The sequence below is a fragment of the Callospermophilus lateralis genome, chromosome 9 (assembly GCF_048772815.1).
Source record: "Callospermophilus lateralis isolate mCalLat2 chromosome 9, mCalLat2.hap1, whole genome shotgun sequence".
NCBI classification, from domain to species: domain Eukaryota; kingdom Metazoa; phylum Chordata; class Mammalia; order Rodentia; family Sciuridae; genus Callospermophilus; species Callospermophilus lateralis.
The window spans coordinates 90,835,674-90,856,829 of NC_135313.1; the positions used below are offsets into that span (position 1 = coordinate 90,835,674).

The 21,156-nt window shown below is 35.7% G+C and overlaps 1 protein-coding gene across 1 annotated transcript in view; it reads left to right on the plus strand.

Annotated features, from left to right (window-relative positions):
* The window catches only part of Dars1 (aspartyl-tRNA synthetase 1), a 65,022-nt gene that overhangs the window by 23,729 nt on the left and 20,137 nt on the right, over positions 1-21,156 (plus strand). The window contains exons 5-7 of the mRNA XM_076865927.2: positions 13,114-13,216; positions 16,819-16,899; positions 18,604-18,663. Of these exons, the coding sequence (XP_076722042.2) occupies positions 13,114-13,216; positions 16,819-16,899; positions 18,604-18,663 (244 nt within the window). The remainder of the gene's footprint in view (positions 1-13,113; positions 13,217-16,818; positions 16,900-18,603; positions 18,664-21,156) is intronic.

A 21,156-nucleotide genomic window follows, 5' to 3' on the forward strand; every position in this document is an offset into this window, starting at 1 on the left:
TTTTCTGCGTCTATCGAGATGATCATATGGTTACTATCTTTAAGTCTATTGATGTGGTGATTAACATTTATTGATTTCCGTATATTGAACCATCCTTGCATCCCAGGGATGAATCCTACTTGATCATGGTGCACAATTTTTTTGATGTGTTTTTGTATCTGATTCGCCAGAATTTTATTGAGGATTTTTGCATCTAGGTTCATTAGAGATATTGGTCTGTAGTTTTCTTTCTTTGAGGTGTCTTTGTCTGGTTTCGGAATCAGGGTGATGTTGGCCTCATAGAATGAATTTGGAAGAGCTCCCTCTTTTTCTATTTCCTGAAATAACTTGAAAAGTATTGGTATTAATTCTTCTTTAAAGGTTTTGTAAAACTCCGCTGTATACCCATCCGGTCCTGGGCTTTTCTTGGTTGGTAGTCTTTTGATTGCTTCTTCTATTTCATCCATTGATATTGGTCTGTTCAAATTGTGTGTATCCTCCTGACTCAGTCTGGGCAAATCATATGACTTAAGAAATTTATCGATGTCTTCACTATCTTCTATTTTATTGGAATATAGGTTTTCAAAATAATTTCTAATTGTCTTCTGTATTTCTGTAGCATCTGTTGTGATATTGCCTTTTTCATCCCGTATGTTAGTAATTTGAGTTCTCTCTCTTCTCTTCGTTAGCATGGCTAAGGGTCTGTCGATCTTATTTATTTTTTCGAAGAACCAACTTTTAGTTTTGTTAATTTTTTCAATAGTTTCTTTGGTTTCAATTTCGTTGATTTCCGCTCTGATTTTAATTATTTCTTGCCTTCTGCTACATTTGCTGTTGGTTTGCTCTTCCTTTTCTAGGGCTTTGAGATGAAGTGTGAGCTCATTTATTTGTTGGTTTTTTCTTTTTTTTTTTTTGAGGAATGACCTCCAGGCGATGAATTTCCCTCTTAAAACTGCTTTCATTGTGTCCCATAGATTCCGATATGTTGTGTCTGTATTTTCATTTATCCCTAAGAATTTTTTTATTTCTTCCTTTATGTCTTCTGTAACCCATTGATCATTCAGTAACATATTGTTCATTTTCCATGTGATGTAGGATTTTTCCTTCCTTCTTTTATCATTGATTTCCAGTTTCATTTCATTATTATCAGATAAAATGCATGGTATTATTTCCACCCCTTTATATTTACTGAGGGTTGCCCTATGGCATAATATATGGTCTGTTTTTGAGAAGGATCCATGTGCTGCTGAGAAAAAAGTATATCCACTTGATGATGATTGATATATTCTATATATGTCAGTTAAGTCTAGGTTATTGATTGTGATATTGAGTTCTATAGTTTCTCTATTCAACTTTTGTTTGGAGGATCTGTTCAATGGTGAGAGACGTGTGTTGAAGTCACCCATAATTATTGTGTTGTGGTCTATTTGATTCTTGAACTTGAGGAGAATTTGTTTTATGAACGTTGCAGCACCATTATTTGGTGCATAAATATTGATAATTGATATGTCTTGTTGGTGAATGGTTCCTCTTAACAGTACATAATGTCCTTCCTTATCCCTTTGGATTAACTTAAGTCTTGAAGTTGATTTTATTCGATATGAGGATGGCCACCCCTGCTTGCTTCCGAGGACCGTGTGCGTGGTATATTTTTCCCACCCTTTCACCTACAGCCTGTGTATGTCTTTTCCAATCAGATGTGTCTCTTGGAGGCAGCATATTATTGGATTTGTTTTTTTAATCCATGTTACCAGCCTATGTCGCTTTATTGGAGAGTTTAAGCCATTAACGCTTAGAGTTACTATTGATATATGGTTTGTACTTCCAGCCATGTTTGATTATTTATCTTTTTTTTTTTTTTAATTTAGTTTGTTTCTCCATGATTAGCTCCCCCCCCCCCCCGCCCTCTGTCTTTACCGAGGCACTTCCCACTGATGGTTTTGGTTATTGTTTTTCATTTCTTCCTCGTGTAGTGTTTTGCTCAAGATGCTTTGCAATGCTGGTTTTCTGGCTGCAAATTCTTTTAACTTTTGTTTATCATGAAAGATTTTTATTTTGTTGTCGTACCTGAAGCTTAATTTTGCTGGATACAGAATTCTTGGTTGGCATCCATTGTCTTTCAGTGTTTGAAATATGTTGTTCCAGGATCTTCTCGCTTTCAGCGTCTGTGATAAAAAATCCATTGTTAACCTTATTGGTTTACCCCTGAATGTAAGCTGCCTCCTTTCTCTTGTAGCTTTTAATATTTTCTCTTTGTTCTGTATATTGGATATCTTCATAACAATGTGTCTTGGCGTTGGTCTACTGTGATTTTGTATGCTAGGTGTCCTGTATGCATCTACAATTTGTATATTCATTTCCTTTTTTATTTCTGGAAAGTTTTCTGTAATTATTTCATTCAGCAGGTTACTCATTCCCTTGGTTTGAACCTCTATATCTTCCTGTATCCCGATGACTCTTAAGTTTTTGTTTTTGTTTTTTTGTTATCCCATATCTCTTGGATGTTTTTCTTGTGATTTTTTTACCAGCCTTTCTGAGTTGGCTAGACTCTTTTCAAGATTATATATTTTGTCTTCATTATCTGACGTTCTGGCTTCTACTTGCTCCACTCTGTTAGTGATACTCTCATTTGAGTTTTTAATTTGGTTTATAGTTTCCTTCATTTCTAGAATTATTTTTTTTGTTTTGTTTTTATAATCTCTATCTCCTGATAAAGATGCTTAACTTCTTCTTTTATCTGTTTATGTAATTCATTTTCAATGAGTTCTTTCACTGTTCGAATTTGCTGTCTCATATCCTCTTTAAGGTTCCATTCCATCTGTCTAAGGTATTCCTTGAGTTGTTTATTTGACCATTTTTCTGATGACTCTAGGTCCTCCTGAATATTTAGGCTGTCCTGCATTGTTTGTACTCCTTTTCTTCCTTGCCTTTTCATGCTGCTCATGTTACTTCTTGTTCTGTTTGACTGCTGAGTTACTGTTTACTCCTATAAATTTATTTGATGCTTGGGAAGGAAAGGTATTAGAAGGGAAGGGAAGAAGTCACGAAAGAGAATGAGAGTAAGCAGGTAGAATTCAAGGAAGGGGGAATAAGAAAATTGAAAAGAAATGAAAAGACAATAGAAAACAAAAAAAGAAAAATAATTAAAAAATTAAAATTAAAAAAATTTTAAAAACAACAAAAAGATGAAAATTAAAAAAACAAATTAAAAAAATTAATAAATGCAGTCTTAGAGTTTGATTAACTTCTCTTCCAGTAGGTGGAGCTGTGCCCACCGGGCCAAGCTTCTCCTCTCAATATGTGGGAACCAATCACTGTGTAGCAGCTCCTCCTCCCAGACTGGGCAGGTCTCCAATCCTGAGTGCCTAGGGCCTTCTCTTGTGTCTAGTCCCTTCCCCACTTTTCCTCAAGCCAGGCCCCGCTCACCGGTGACGCTCACTACAATACTGGCTACATGCCATGTCTGCTGCTCCCGGGAGCCCTGTTTTCATGAACGACTGGGCACACTCTCCCTGTTTGCCATTCCCTCAGACCCTAAGTTTGTAGAGCTTGGGGCTGAGAACCCTCAGCGAATTTTGCTAGCCCTCTGGTAGCCACGCTCCCGGTAGCTGGTGCAAGAGACCTCAGTTGTCAGCACTGGTGGGAGCGGTAGCTGGGAGTTCCGCGCGGCGGTCCTGCGCCATTCCTGATTCCCTCTGTCTGGCTATCGCACTCACGGGAGAGCTGGGATGGGCCCTTAAGGTTTCCCCGCTGTGTGAAGAGGGAGGGCTAGGGGGTTACACACCTGTCGCCGCTGGTTTCAATGAAGTTATCTCCTCCGCCGCATTCTGGTGACGTCAGTTCTCTGCCATGGTGGTATCCCATGCAAATGGCGACAGTTTGTTCCCTTTGCCGGGTGACCAATGCAACGGGTAGGTCCTGACTGTCTCTCCCAAACCCCGTTTCAATCCTGTGGCCACTGCCTATGAAAGCTCAGTTGGCATTAACCTCCGTAGGATCAGAAGGGCCGACCAGATGTTTCAGCGGGTTCGTTTAGTGCTGGGTCACAGCAGTTTGTCTGCGAGAAGCAGGCAAACAGGAGCTTGAATTCAGCCGATCCGGGCTCGGTGTGTGTTCTGAGAGGCCCAGACTGTTCGCCCCAGATCCACGTCAGCTCAGCATTACCTAGTGATTCTGAGCAAACAGCATTTAGATAGTTTACGACTCCCTATGCCCGCGCAGCTGAAGAGGTCAGAGACTTGATCTCTCGACGCTGTAAATTCTTAAGAACTTTTTTAAAATATTTTTTTTTAGTTGTAGATGGATACAATATCTTTATTTTAGTTATTCATTTTTATGTAGTGCTGAAGACCAAACCTAGTGCCTCACACATGTGAGGCAAGTGTTCTACCCCTGAGTTACAACCCCAGCCCAGAAGAACTTTTAGAATTTAAGATGTGTCTTTTTTGCCTGCTGCCTGCTGGTTCCTTCTCTACAATGGCTGGTTCCCTCTCTACAATGTTGTTTTCCAGTACACTCTTCAGATTGGGCAGAATCTCCATGCCTAAAATCTCCATCTCTTGTGATTTTCTTTTGGGGAAGGGAGTATGGGGGGCGGGGGGCATTTAACTCAGGGACTCTGGACCACTGAGCCACATCCCCAGCCCTATTTTTGTATTTTATTTAGAGAGAGACAGGGTCTCACTGAGTTGCTTAGCGCCCTGCCATGGCTGAGGCTGGCTTTGAACTCCTGGTCCACCTGTCTCAGCCTTCTGAGTCACTGGGATTATAGGCCTGTGCCACTGCGCCTGGCCCCTTGTGATGGTTATTGATTCCTTGGGGATCCACACAGGATGGTGGAAATTTTTTATATATACTTTTTATATTTTACTATACACTTCAATAGTAGTCTTAAAATTATGGAAGGGTATTTTTCCATGTTAAATGCAGCCAAGAACTTCAGTGTGAACTTAGTTCATCCAATAGAATTTAATTTCACATTCACAATTCAAGGATATCTGTGTTCAGTACAGGTGAAAATTTCAAAGCAATTTGAATACAGACTTTGAACACCGCTGGGTTACCAGGTGGTACTTGATAGTAAAAAGACATTCTGAACTCAAAAAAACCTGTACCATTTAAGCAGTTGGTATTCAATCATATTTTTTGTCTGATAGGGGCAGCAGATCATTAATAGTATAGTAGCAAGGAAAAATATTCTGTTTTCGGTTTCAGTAGTTTATCAGATTAGATATTTGATAATCCATTTAAAATGATACAAATTTCAATAGTGCTGCATTATGAATTTTCACATGAACAACATAGTTTTATAAAATTATCCACTGATACTTTATTTAAGTTGTCATCGTTAGATTGTTCTTTGAAGAATTTTAGTTAATTATGAGGCAAAATTTTTCTGAACCAACCTCAAAGTTTCATGTAATTATGAACAGGCATTCTTCACATTACTAACGTTGAAATCAAATATAGAAACACATTAAATAGAGAACTGACACTAAGGCTAAGGTTTATATAGTAAACCAATGTCAGCAATTTAGTTTTAGTAAAACTTTAAAGTTTGAATTGTTTTTATCTTCTTTAAAAATTAATTTTAAAGGTAAGAGCTATAATAATAATAAGCATTTACACTAGTTTTATACTTGTAGAGTTTGGGAGTTTTTGTTTGTTTGTTTGTTTGTTTTGGGTTTTGGCACCCTGTTGAACTCAGGTTCTCACTAGGCAAGTGCTATACCATCAGCTACATCCCCCACCCTTTTTTTTTTTTTTTCATTTTCATTTTAGTTTGAAACCATCTCACTAAGTTGCCCAAATTGGCTTTATCAGACTTGTAATTCTTTCTTTAGCTTGGGTTACAGGCCTGGGTCCCCAGCTACTTGTAAGTATTTAAGTAAAGTGATAAAAAATTAATTTAAGTGATCACTGAAGATCCCTTATATCTTTTGTTCTACTAAAGAGACCCCATATAGTATTTTCAGAGTCAGTTCTTGGTCTGTGCCATATTGAATAGGGAATATACTTCTCACCTATCTTATTTTAAACTTACTGTTCTTGAGATTTTGGTAAAGAAAAATGAGTTCATAAAATAATTCATCATAGAACCACTAGGATGATCGAAATCTTTCGTTTTTGCCAAGCACCAATGAGAGCTGGTTTAATAGAGGACCAGAGAACCCAGAGACTTGGCTTACCCACTAAATGGTTACAAAAATTCAGGCTTCTTCTGAACTCTGCTCAACCAAACCTCCACTTCTAGACTTTGATGTTTTTATTATATGTGAAACCCTATTAATATTTAAGAAACTAAATAAATCTACAATTAAAATTTAGTAATGACTGCTGTTGATATATCATGCCAAGCTTTCTGGTGTCTAGCATGAATTTTTATACTTATTTGGGTTTTCTTCCTTGTTAGTACCTGTACCAAGCCATAGTACAGTGATCACCAGCATCTTCCCCATCTAATATACCAAGAAATAAGAGGTTTGCTCATAATAGCAATAATAGCTGACTATTCTTATGTACTAAATATAGACCTGTGAAGTGCCATACTTTCATTTTCTCACCCATTCCTCATAGCAACTCTGTAAGGTGTAGAGAGTGTTTTGTTTGGGTTTTTGGTTTTTGGTTTGGTTGGGATTTTGGTTTTTATTCTTTTCTATTTATTTAAAAAGTATCATTGAAGCTAGGAGCAGTGAGATACGCTTGTAATCCAGTGGCTCAGGAGACTGAATCAGGAAGATTGCAAGTTGAGGCCAGCCTCAGAAACTTAGGGAGGCCCTAAGCAACTTAGTGAGACCCTGTCTCTAAGAAATTGTAAGAAAGGGCTAGGGATATGGTTCAATTGTTAAGTGCTGAGTACCCCCCAAATAAATAAAAATATACAACAGATTTTAAATTAGTATAAAATATTTTATGTTTGAATTATAAGTTGATGCTAAAAATAATTTCAAAAGAGAGATTTAAGTTTTCTAAACATTAAGTTATGAAACTCATACTGAGTTTGTCTCTATTCCTATAAACCAGTAGTTGCTTTCCTAAGGAATCACCCCATTGTTTAAAAGCATGCTATAAAAATAATGGGGAACAAAATTGGAACTGAGTTCCATGTTGCAGTGGCAGTTATTTCAGTAATTTAAAATTTTTGGTGTTTATAAGCATAAAATCTAGACATCACTAGGCATATCTACTAATTGATTACATCTAGTTTTATTTAGCGCCCCCCCTTTCCTTATCAGCACTGCCATCAGATATAGACCATCTTACACATTATAAGGCACAAACTCACTCAGCAAAGCATCTGTGTGGTATATTGAAGACAAGTTTCAACTTTTAAGTTAAAATAATTGATGTGGAAAATACAACCACAGACTAGAAATTTAAAATAGGGAGTTATCATTTGCCAAGGTTCTGGAAGATGATGAAAGAGTTTTTCTGGATAAATTGCAAGTTCTTTGTTAAACAGTTGCACAAACTGAAATCCTCCATATAGTTCCATCTTCAGCAAGGGATAAGAGATCTTGAAACATTTGGGTATGGGTATTCTTTCAGATTACTTTTTTGTAGAATAGTGCTAATACACTGTTGATTCTCTGTTGTATGGCATATACATTCCAATTTGTACTGTGCCAATTTGTACAATAAAAATCACAGGATTTATGGAGAAATTACTTAATGGTATGATACTGAGAAACTTAATCGGTGGCACTTTCTTTAAAGGCAAGAACTCAACATTTTAAACGTAGGTTGAATAGTTTTATACATGGTGGATACTTGAAAAATACATAAATACTATAATAAATATAATATTTTGCCTTTAAAAAAAAAGATCTGCAGTTTGCTTGTGGAAATAGAAAAGAAAAGCAGCCTGTGAGCTATTGTGAAATAATAGAAGACTGACTGAAATTGGAGGGAAAGTAGTAACACCAGATGTAGGTGATTGTGGCTTATAACATAGGCCACAGGTAGATGTTTTGAGATAGATGTGTGTATTTTGAATATTCCTGTGTGACTGAGGGCACCCAAGCACTATTGTCTTCCCTGGCCTATTGTTTCTTACTAATGAAATCTGACTTAGGCAAATACAGAATTCTCTGCTTTTGTTGTTCCTAATTTATCAACTGTGCTCACACTTTCAGAACAAGTTTATACCAAAATTGATTTGTCTCTTGAAAGAGATAATGGTGTTTGCCCAATGATTGGGTTAAAAACATGGGTATTATCTGTTTGGTTACTGCTTGTGTGGGGATGAGGAAAATAACAAAGTAGACGATAACTTCAAAGTTTCTAGTTTGAAGAAACTAAGTAAATATGACAATATTAATCTAAAGTAAATTGCCAAGATGGGCTGTACTAAACATGATCCGCTCTCTGGAACTGGGATGAGCTCACCTTTCCTTAGAGCACTGGCCAAATAAAGGAAAGATAAGAACAGGACTGAGACTCTGCTTGGATGGGCAGTCCACAGGATTTCCAAAGCTTTAATTGTGTTGAGTAAATTGAAGACAAGTTTCAACTTTTAAGTTAAAAAAAAGCCAAGACTGAAACAGGTAGTTTTACTGAAAACCATCATTTTTTTTCTTACTGATAATATTCTGTTCCTCTCATCCTGAGTCTTCCCTCCATTCTAAGTATTTCCTCCATTGTCTTCACCATCACTCCATTTTAACACATCACTCCTACGGCCACAGCGTGGATTTTGTCCCTCGGGACTTCACCATTTTTAACTCCAGTGACCACCATTCCTAATGACAGTTTCTACCAATCTCCCTTTCCCAAGCCTACTAATTTTCTAATGGACTTCATCAAGACTTTTAGTCTTTTTATCTGTCTTCTCATTTTCTCCCAGTATATTCAACCTCCTTCTGACCTCATGCAACCCCATGTATCATTCCTGGAACTGCATGATTATCCACCACTGCATGATTATCCACCACTTTTATCCACCTATTTTGTTGTCTTGTCCTGTAAATACTGTTCAAACTACCCTGTCCTATAGACTCCTCTGACTCCATAATCACACTGAGGTTTGAGTATTGTGTAGGATTTGTGGCATAATGATTGATTTCCACTGATCAGCTGTGCCCAGTAATATATATTCTACTTTATAATAAAAATTGAAGATTATAAGCTGCCTGTGTTTGAACTCTTCAGGATCCTTCCTCTTTATCCCTTAGTTTCTAAGTATACTTACAAATGAAAAATTTGGAAAACTGAGTTTTATTGCTTACTATTTCAGCAGCCTTCTTTTATGATTTAAAAGAAATTCTGGTGGATTCTGTTTTTTTAAGTGAAGTGAAAAATCCTTTTTTACAAGTGTTTTTGGCTTATATTAGAAATTTGAGGACCAATGAAGCATGAAGTGAGTCAAAAAAATTTTTAACACATTCTACTTGGAAAATCAGCTGCTTAGTGAGCTAGCTAACCATTCTATCAGAATCTAGTTTGGAAAATAGTATGCACAGAAAATGTCTATGAGGAAAAAGCCATTTCAGTTTCCCACCTATTTATCATTCTGTTTTGGGTCATTTTTTCCCTCTACTGCTAAGATTGAACCTAGGAATGCTTTACCACTGAGCTACATCCCATCCTTTTTTTTTTTTTTTTTTTTTTTTCTTTTTTAATTTTGAGACAGTGTCTCACTAAGTTTCTGAGGCTGACTTTGAACTTGCAATCCTCCTGCCTGCCTCAGCCTCTTTCGAATCAGTCTTTATATATAAAATGCCTGAGATTATCTTTACTACTAGGGAGTGCCTAAGGACTGTTTATTCTCAAGATGTCTCCATTTTTAATGTTACTACCCAAGGACACTAGACATCAAGACATGTGAACTCATATACAACAAAGTGGGAGAAATAATGGTATTTATATGTTAATTGCTTAGGCCCTACATTGAACTCTATTCCCTCTGGCCGCATACCAGGTGGGCAAAAGCTGGGAGTCTACTATTAAAAATATCAAATCAGATAGTTCCAGATGGGGTTTCCTCATCATTTAAAAGGCAAAATATGAGGTCACTTTTAATATCTTAAGTAGATAACGATCTTAGCATTTACTTTTGACATTAAATTTGAGGTGTTTATCTTTTACCTTATTAGACTACATATACTGCTAGCAGTTTTGAGGTTTTTCCTTAAAAAAAAACATTGGGGGCTGAGGTTGTGGCTCAGTGGTAGAGCACTTGCCTAGCATGTTTGAGGCTCTGGTTTCGATTCTCAGCACCACATACAAATAAATAAAAATAAACGTCCGTTGATACCCCCAAAAAAAGAAAGGTGGCTGGAACTGTGGCTCAGTGGTAATACACTTGCCTTGCATGTGTGAGGCACTGGGTTCGATTCTCAGCACTACGTATAAATAAGTAAAATAAAGATCTATCAACAATTAAGGGAAAAATATTTTTAAAAAGAAAAGAAAGAAAGAAACATTGGAGTTTAATACAGAGTAAACTGTTTTCCCCAAATTATCTCTCCTTCCAATGCTAATCTGAAAAGTTGACTCACTAATTGGATTTAAGTACCATAGGACTCTATCACATTATTTTAATCAATTCTTTGAAAAGATCAATTTTGTTGTAACTAAATGAATATAAAAATGAAGCAACTGAGGGGCTTGGGGTTGTGGCTCAGTGGTAGAGCACTCGCCTAGCACGTGCAAAGACGCTGAGTTTGATCCTCAGCACCACATAAAAATAAATAAAGATATTGTGTCCAGCTGCAACTAAAAAATATATTTTTTAAAAAAAATAAAGCAACTGAATGAGTTACATAAAGTTGTTGGCACATCTTGTTCCTTAGAATTTTAAGAACAAATACTTTATTGTATATCTGAAATGATTCAAAGGCTTTAAATGAAATTTGTCTGGAAACAGGAAGATACAATACCTATCCAAATCTGTATTTCTGGACTTTCCTCTAATGTTGACTTTAATAATCTGATTTAGTAGCTAATGCTGGAGTTGAGGCAAGGAATGATCCCCTTTTTTTTTTCTTTCTATTTATTGTTTTCATTCATTGTATCTCTAGCTAGACCTAGGCAGAATGTCTTTGACCACATTTCAGCTTTTTTCTGGAAGGAAACTAGTATGAAATTCAGTCCATAAGAGTAGATAAATTTAGCTTGAGTCAGCTTAAAGAAGACTGTTTGGTAATGGAAGGTCCAGGAGACCGTCAAGGGTCTTTTGCAAAGCCAAAAGGGATAAAGTAAGAGAATCAAGATGTTTGGAACATAATAAAAAGATAGCCAGGTGGGGCAGGACAGGTGACTTGGTAAAGCAGAACTACACTACCAATGAGGAGGAGAAAACTTTGCTCATATAGACATGTGAAACAGCAACAAAATTCTCACAAGGCCTGAATCATATACTCAGACATCAAGTTTACTTGTGTAAACAGATGAGGCAGCTAGTAAGTGGCAGTCACATTAAGACAGATTCAGTGCTAGTATTGGAAAAGGTTTTAAACAGTAAACTGAAACCTCTTTGTTCTTTCAGGTCTTAGAAGAGCCTTATCTTAGTTCACCAACTACTTTTGCCTTAATAAATTGAGCTGCTTCAAAACTCGAAATTTTAGTTAGCTATTATATCATAACTCTAGAACAGGAGAAAATGTAAGAAATATATTTACTCTTGTTTATTTATTTTTTATTTTTTGGTACCAAGGATTAAACCCAGAAGCACTTAGCCACTGAGCCACATCCTCAGCCCCTTTTACTTATTTTTTATTTTGTGACAGGGTCTCACTAAGTTGCTGAGGCTGGCTTTGAACTTGTGATTCTCCTGCCTTATCCTTCTGAGCTGCTGGAATTATAGGTGTGTGCCATCACACCCAGCTAATTTTTTTTTTTTTTTTTTTTGAGAGTTAATGACAGGCATAGAATCCTAGGCAGTATAGCAAAGTAAAATGAAAATTTTTCTTTCTTATTATTCTGAATCTGTTATCCTCATTTTGATCTCTTCCCTAAGCAAATGTTCATGAACTGGATTGGGGTGGTGGTGTATGTAAAATAAGCACTGTTGGGTTTCTGAAATGTTTGATAGCACCACAACTTTACTAAAGACCCAGTTCTTCATCAGAATGAATAGAACTTTTCCATGAACATTAGATCTTATCGTTTTCAACAACTGTATTGTGGTACATTCTACTGGTATAAGAATATGCACAAATAAGGGCTGGGGTTGTGGCTCAGTAATAGAGTGTTTGCCTAGCATGCTTGAGGCACTGAGTTCGATCCTCAGTACCACATAAATGTAAAATAAACATATTGTGTCCACTTAAAACTAAAAAATAAATATTTTAAATAAATTAATTAATTAAATAAAGGCATTGTGTCCACCTACAACTAAAAAAAAATTTCTTTTAAATATACACAATAGTAAAACTAGTACATTTTGTATGGGAATCACTATTTCCTCCTTGGTTATGTAGTAGAGATTTTTAAAATACATCAAGTGTTTTAATAACTTCATAAAGGTTTTATTTCAAAATTTGAGTGTCTCATTCAAGATTAAAGTTTCTTAAAGAATAAACTACCTAGGAGTACATTTATTTTATGGTCATCATATATTAAGGTTTATTCATAAAGACATTCTTTTAGTAGGAATACACAATCCAGTAGGCTGTCTGTCATAAATCCAGTGGCAAAGTTTACTCAGAAACTATAGGCAATGAAGATTTAATTTCAAAGCATCACCCTAATGTCCTCTTGAAATCTTTTCAGTTGACCTTCTTCTATTATTTAATACCATTACATACCAGTAATTGCATTTATTGAAGCCAGTGTTTCTCATTATAGGAAATGCTGATCATACTGAATCTCAAGTATGGGGAGCAAAATGTTCTTTAATAAATAATTGAAAACCTTTTGCTACTTTTCACAATTTACTTGGCCCTATTGCCTTTTATGCCCAGAGTATCTTATAAATGATAACTAAACTATGGCATCTAAAAAATAATCTCTTAATGTCACAAAGTGTGCAACATAATAGCTTATTTTAAGTAGGTTAAATAGACTGGTTTTATCTCAAGTGGCTACTGTTTTAAAGAGAGCTTAACATGTTCAACTTTATTCCTTAAACACCAAATGAATCCTGACACCTCTAATGAGTTGATTAAAGTTGAGAATTTTATCTCTTGACAGCATCAACAAGGAAAGCATCGTAGATGTAGAAGGCGTTGTGAGAAAAGTGAATCAGAAAGTTGGAAGCTGTACACAGCAGGATGTTGAGTTACATGTTCAGAAGGTAACCCTTTTCAAAATACGAAATTGTGAGGGCTGGGGAGCACTTTCTAGCATGTCTGAGACCCTCGGTTTGATCCCCAGCACCTAAACAAACACACACACACACACACACACACAAAATATGTAAAAATATTTATGTATATAAATGGTATCTAGAAATAAATTACAGCTTTTCATGTCACATCTACATTTTTTTAAAGCTATTTTTTTAAAATTTATGTTTTAGAAGTAGCTGGACATAATACCTTTATTTTGTTTATTTATTTTTTATGTGGTGCTGAGGATCAAACCCAGGACCTCGCACATGCTAGACGAGAGCTCTACCACTGAGCCACTATCCCAGCCCCAACATCTACATTTTTTTTAATAGTTTTTTTAGTTACAGATGGACACAATGTCTTTATCTATTTTTATGTGGTGCTGGGGATCAAACCCAGTGCTTCACACGGCCAAGGCAGGTGCTCTACCACTGAGCTACAGCCTCAACAGTTTGTGTTATATAACAGATTATCTCAGGTTTGTTTGTTTTGTTTTTTAATTACCTCAGGATTTAATGACTTAGAACAACAAACATTTGCTCATGATTCTGTGAGCAAATTAGGATAGGCCGGTCTGGAATGGGTCACCTGCTCCACATGGCATTGACTGGTTCACTGATGTATCTGGAGCATCGCTTCTTATGGCCTCTCCTAATCAAGGATCACCTAGATGTGTTGATATGGTACTAGGGTAGTTCCCAGAGGCAAGTAAGGAGAGCCCCTCGCACAAGCACTTTTTTCAAAATTTCAGCTTGTGTCATGTTTATTAAATATCTTTTGTTCAAAGTCATTAGTCAAAACTCAATTCTAAGCAGTAGTGAAATAGATTTCCAATTTTTGGAGGAGGAGCAGCAAGAACATACATACAGGAACAAGAGGAATTATTGCAGCCATTTTTGTACTTAGTCACATAGGAAAAATATAAAACACATCTTAAAAATTTGTTTACAATTATGAATCGGTCTTACTATGAATTTTCTTCTGATGATGCTTTTAAAGTTTGATTAATTATGCCAATCTTTAATCATTTTGTTTCATTGAATTAATATTTTCACAACATAGAAAAGTCAAAAGAGATGACCCCACATTGGTCTCACGTTACAAATAGTAAATTTTTTTTTTTTTTTTTTTTTTTTTTTTTGTGATGCTAGGGATTGAACCCAGGGCCTTGTGCATGGGAAGCAAGCACTCTACCAACTGAGCTATATCCCCAGCCCATTACCTTTTTCTTTCTTTTTTTTTTTTTTTTTTAACATAACTTTATCCTTCATCTATTTTCTTCTCAAGCATAGAAACTGAGAATGCTCATTTTCATTGACTTGGTAACCAGCTACTTAGGAGGATCACAATTTTGAGGCCAGCCTGGGCAATCTAGCAAGATTCTGACTCAGAATTTTTTAAAAGAGGATTGGGAGTGGGGGTGTAACTCCATGGTGGGGCACTTGCCTAACATGCAAAGCCCTGAGTTCAGCCCCTATTTCTACAAAAAAAAAAAAAGTAAATTCACACACATTTAGTACTATTGAAATAACCTTTCAATTTTGAACCTATATCTCTGCAATTGAGGCCTAGATTATGTCTACAATATGCATCATTAAATATCTCTTTAAGAAGGTATCTTCAGGGTTAGGGTTGTGGCTCAGCGGTAGAGTGCTTGCCTAACACATGCAAGGCCCTGGGTTCAATTATCAACACCACATAAAAATAAATAAATAAACATATTGTGTATTGTGTCCAACTACAACTAAAAAAATAATTTTTTTTTAAAGAAGGTGTCTTCAAAACAAGATGGTTTCTTTCACCCTCACCTTATCTCTGTATGTGTATATTTATATGTTCATGAGTATATATTTAAAAAATGAGGCAGACTGATTCAGAAAGACTAATAACACATACATACTCACTAATTTGAGAGTAAGATTGTACTTAACAGAAATAGATTATCATGGAATTCTCTTGAGACATAGAAAATCTTGTATTTTTACTGACCTAACTTGATAGAATTCTATGTGTCTTATTTTGATTCAATCCCATCAGGCAGTCTGTAACCTAGTAAAGAAGTCCGTTGATGCTGACTTCTAAGAAAGATAGCTCTTGTCTTCTAACTAAATCTTTTTCAATTCTTTACTGAAGCTTTTAGTGACTAGAGCAAACAAATGTATTTTTAAGAAATTCTTAACTGAACTAGGCATATAGGTCATTGATAGAGCTCATGTCATACACAGGGCCCTGGGTTCAATCTGTAGCACCAGGAATAAAAGAAGATATTCTTAAAATGTAGCAGGCAACTTAAATAAGGGTTAATAATAAATATAAAGCCTAAAGAACTTAGACAAGTTTTGCCTTAATAAAAATAGTTATAAAGTATTTCACAAAGCATAGTTTTACAGACTAAGTAGAATTTTATCATAAGCAATAACTTTTCCTAATCATGTATATATTTATTCAACCAGCATTCACTGATAATATATACTTTGTACCAAGTATTATGTGAAGGTCTGTAGCTCAAAATACTCAAAAACCTAATAAAGATGATGATGGATTTCTACTAATTATAAAAGTAAAAGAAGGAGCTCTTTAGGTCTACTTTGTATTGGAAATCAAATTTGTTATCAAAGGAAACCCTAAAACTTGGGTATAGGAAATAGTGACAAATAACTCTGCTTTACTGTGAGGAAGACTGAAGTGTCCTTTTGACACTTTTTTTTCTTGAAGTGTCTGAGCTAAATGCTAAATGTGATCTGCCAACTGGAAGAATATAATTCGCTTTCCTGAATTAACTAAATAAAGGCATTTCCCTTTGTGCTTCAGCAAGTTTTCCAGCCACAGTTGGGAATATAATATAGTAATTTTTAAGAGTATTCGTAAAATCTTAACCCAGTCTTTATGATCTAATTGTTTTTTACCACTGAAATGTGAAATTAGTGAGTGGATATTGAAGAATTCTAACAGTGTAAAGGAACATTCTGTATGGCAGCTTCCAACCAGAAAGCATCAGGAAATTACATGTTAATATTTGATGAGAGGAGGCAATTAAGGGATTCTTGGAAAAAAAGAAAAGAAAGGAGAGGTGTAAGCAGAGCTAGACTGAATCAGATCCTAGTAATATCAATGGTCAAATGCTGTTAATAGTAGTAGCAATTCTTATATTAATGGATTGATTCTTACATAAACCTCATTTTAATTAAAGCTCTGAGATTAAATGATTTCCCTAACAACAGCTTTTGTATGACAAATCTAGGCCTTAGTTATTTATTACATTGGTGTTTACCCTAGGGATAACAAAATATTTGTTACACCTTTTCCTATCTGATTATTTTAACAACCCATTGAAGTATGCAAAAATACCTCCATTTTATAGAGCAAAATATATATATACATACATACATATATATATAAAATCTTCTTTGAGTTTAGCAAGCATTTTCCGTTAAGGATGTATGCAAACATTGCTTCATGTTTAAAGCAAATGCAGATTTTTTTTTTTTTTTTTTTTTTTTCGATTTAAGCAAAAGATACCAGGTTTTGTGTGCCTTTGCTATTTTTGGCCATTTCTCACTTTCAGATTTATGTGATCAGTTTGGCTGAACCCCGCCTGCCCCTGCAGCTGGATGATGCCATTCGGCCTGAGGTGGAAGGAGAAGAGGTATTTTATATTTATGAAATACACTTCCTCTGTATATTTAGTTTGTAAAACATTGAAAACCTGATGTCCTAGTTTTGTACTGAGTACCTGTAAATTGATTTGGGCTCACTTTTCATTTAAATTTACGGGGTCTGGGAATGTGCTTGCTTACTATGCACAAGGACCTGGGTCTAATCCCTAGCACCATAAGAATATATAGGTATATAAATAAATTTTACAGTTCTAACATTTTTATCTCAAAATCCCTTTTACACTTTTTTGTTTGTTTTCTTTGAGGTGCCAGGGATTGAGCCCAAGCCTTACACATGCTAGGGCTAGTCCTTTGGGCTGGGTATATAGCTCAGTGGTAAAGTACTAGCCTAGCATGCACAAGATGTACAAGGCCCTGGCCTCCTGGCCTAATTCCCAGTACCACCAAAGAAAAGAGAAAAAAAATTGAAAATTCCTACCCACTCCCAACTTTTATTTTTTGGGTTTACCTATTAATATTTACAGTAGTAGAAGTTAAGACAAATTTGAAAGAATTAATTTGTTTAAAACAATACGAATGTATTTTAAACTTGTGTATGTTTCATATGAATAATAAAATTAGCAGTAAAAAGCATTTTATAGTTTCCAAAACAAAAAGTAATTTAGTGTCAAGTGACATTGTAAAAAATAATAATAAAAATAATTTTTAAAACAGTGATATTGTGTTATGTATGCATAAATCTTTAATGTCTTTTTTTTCCATTTTAAAATGTTGTCTTTTTATTATTGAGTTTTTTTATTTAGTACAGATACAAGTGTTTTATTAAATACATGTTTCACAGATCTTTTTTCCCATTCAGTGGGTTGTCTTCTCACTTTTCTCACCCTTTGGTACCAGGAATTTAACCCAGGGGCACTTAACCACTGAGCCACATCCCAGCCCTTTTTATATTTTTTATTTTAAGGCAAGGTCTCACTAAGTTGCCTAGGGGCTTGATCTGTTGCTGAGGCTGGTTTTAAACTTGTGTTCCTCCTGCCTCAGCCTCCTGAGCCACTGGGATTACAAACAGGCCACCGTGCTTGGCTTCACTTTCTTGATGGTATTATATGCCGCACAAAAGTTTTTCTTTTTTTATTTTTTTTTTTTAATGTCTGTCTTAATATACAACTAGATTCTCATTGCTTCTGAATTTACTCTGCTTTACCTTCATATAATCTTTGGAAAGCTCTTTGGTACACTCATTATGAGTGAGAGTGAAAAAGTATTATTATGCAAAAAAATGGGTTTGACTTCATGAACTCCCTGAAAGAATCTCAAGAACCTTTAGTAGTTCCCAGACCACACTTTTGAGGACTACTATTTTTAACTTTTATCTGTTCCATCAATGTAGGCCTAACAGCTTAAATCCAGGAATCAATAAAGTTGCAGGTGGTTAATTCTTCTAATGTTCCAATAATGAGACAGAGTTGGGGGGTGGAAAAAGGAAAGAAAGCCTCAGCATCTGTTCATGCACATTTCTTTCTCTTTAACACTAACTTCTCTGATCCTGCCTCTTATTTCTACCATGACTTTAGATCCCTGTTTTTTGTACATAATATTATTAATACACAGCCATTCTTACTTAAAAGTGAGCAGCTTTTGAAAGGTTTTTGTGTTCTTCAAAATTTACAGTCTGTTTTTTGGTGTTGTAGGTTTTTTTGTTTTCTGTTTTTGATTTTGTTTTTGTTTTTTAGGAAGGAAGAGCTACTGTTAACCAAGATACAAGATTAGACAACAGAGTCATTGATCTCCGGGTATGCCTCATTTATTTATTAAGGTGATATGATTATGTCAAAATTGAGATGGGCAGGAATACCATAACTATTTTAAGTTTATAAAGCTAATTGGCATTTGCCTATGTATAATAATTCAGGAAACAGTTACCTTTCAGATTGACCCTTCCTCTAACAGGAACTGCTGGCAACAAGAACAGTCAAGTATTGATTCACAAGATGTTGACTCACTTTGTTTTAAAATGATAGTGTTCATAAATCCAATAAATAGAGTCAGTTCCAGGTGATAACTGTTTTGAAAAGTTTAGTCAACAAGAAAATATAACTGCTAATATTACTACAAAATTGTGAAAGAGGTTATATGCACATTTTTAGAACAAAAAAGTGCAGATGAGTAATTAATGCTTCAATCTTGTGAATTTGATCTGGACACAATGAATAATACAGAAGTATTTGGCCCTAGTGGTTTATACAGCAGTTTCGTGGGTCTTTTGTTTCCCTTTTGGTTTGGTTGCAAGTGAAAGATTTCAGGGGTTTCATCATTATAGTAAAACCAGTGTCATCTTTCTTTTTTAATGTTTCACTACATCTTCCTCCTTAAATATTCTACCTAATGTCAGATTCTTTGTCACCTTAAGAGTTATTTCCAACTCTTCTGCAATCATGCCAATTTAATTTGCACTTATAATACATTCAGTGTTGTTCCTAATTATTTGCTTTTTGTTTGCTTTTACCGTTTCCATTTTGATTTATATAGAAAAATCCAGCAGTAATCAAAAGTCCTCTTTTTATTTATTTATTTATTTTTGTAGGGGCACTCCACCATTGAGCTACATCCTCAGTTTCTTTGCTTTTTTGTTTTGTTGTTGTTGTTATTTTGAGGCAGGGTTTAAGTCCCTGAGGCTGGCCTCCAGCTTGTAATCCTCCTGCCCTAGCCTCCAAAGTCAGTAGAACATGCACAACCCCCACCCAACCCACCCTTTGCTAGACCTCTTGATATTGCCTAGAAATCTCAGGTTTTTGCATATTTGTCCCTGCTATTTGTTCACACAGTTTTGATTACTTTGTGCCTCTGGAATTTGGCCCAAAGATTTTATTATTTTTGTTTTGTTTTGTTTTAATTCATTGCCACCATTGAAGCAAAGGAATTTTGTCAGGTGCAGTGGCACATGCACCTGTAGTCAGTTCAGTCACTTGTGAGGACAAAAACAGGAGACTCACTTGAGCACAGAAGTTTGGAATTACCCAGTACCAAAAAGAAAAGAAAGAATAGAGGAGAGACAGTAGTTTTGTATTAAAATTCAAGTGACTTTTCTTAAAAGGTTGGAGAAGAATCTGGCAATACTGGGTCCACATGAGCTTGCATACTATGGGGCATGCTTTGTCCTGTACCACTAAGGATCTTTCTGTTATTTAATTCATGTTATTTGGTCCTCAGAAGCATTCACATTTATTTTTTTAATATTTTTAAAATTGTAGATAGACACAATACCTTTATTTTATTTTATTTATTTTTATGTGGTGTTAAGGATCAAACCCATTTCTTCACACATGCTAGGCAAGTGCTCTACCACTGAGCCATACCCCTAGCCCCAGCATTCTCATTTTTAACCTGTACTTTGACATTTAGGGAGGCATGTGCATTAATAACTTCAAATCTTTAAGCACCTTAGTTTACAAAAGCAGCTGTTTTATTCTTAACTTAGCAAAGGCAGGGGTCAGAAGGCGGGGGTTGTAGCTCAGAGTATTTGCCTAGCATGTGTGAGTCACTGGATTCAATCCTCAATACAATAAATGAATGAATGAATGAATCAATCAATCAATCAATCAATCAGTTGTGTCTATCTACAACTTAAAAAAAAAAAAAAGTCAAGGGTTGGAGAAGCTGCAAGTCAAAGGCAAAATTAACATTCTCCAATAATATAAAACATTCCAGGATATATCTTCATGTTCATTCTACTGTAGCCTAATGTTTCTGTTAGATAATGAATTGTTTTCTCTAGAAACTTTCTAGGCAGGCAGTCTGAATAAAACATATTTCGTCTCCTGGCCCCATACATCTAAATAAAATACAAAATAGGGCTGGGGATGTGGCTCAGTGGCAGAGTGCCCCTGAGTTCCATCCCAAGTACCCCAAAAATGGGGAGGGGGTTTATTAGGTTGACTTACTTGACCAGAAGCTAGATAGTCCAACAATGGCCGACTACAGGCTGGAAAACTGGGAGAACCAGTACCTGAAGGCTGAAGCCCCAGAGCAAAAGGTATCAATGGTGCTACCCTAGTCAGAACTAAGGCTTCTGAAAATTCCTTGGTGGATCACTGGCAGAGTCCACTTTGGAAGAGTGAAAAAGTGAAAATCCAATATCCTCAGAGATTGTAGCAGCAATAAAGAACCCGTTCAATAAGAATAGAGCTTTCATGTGCTGTTGCTTCCTTGTTCTTCCAACTTTTATTCCATCCACACATAGGGAGGGTCTCCACTTGAGTTGGCTATTCCCACATGCCAGTCATTCC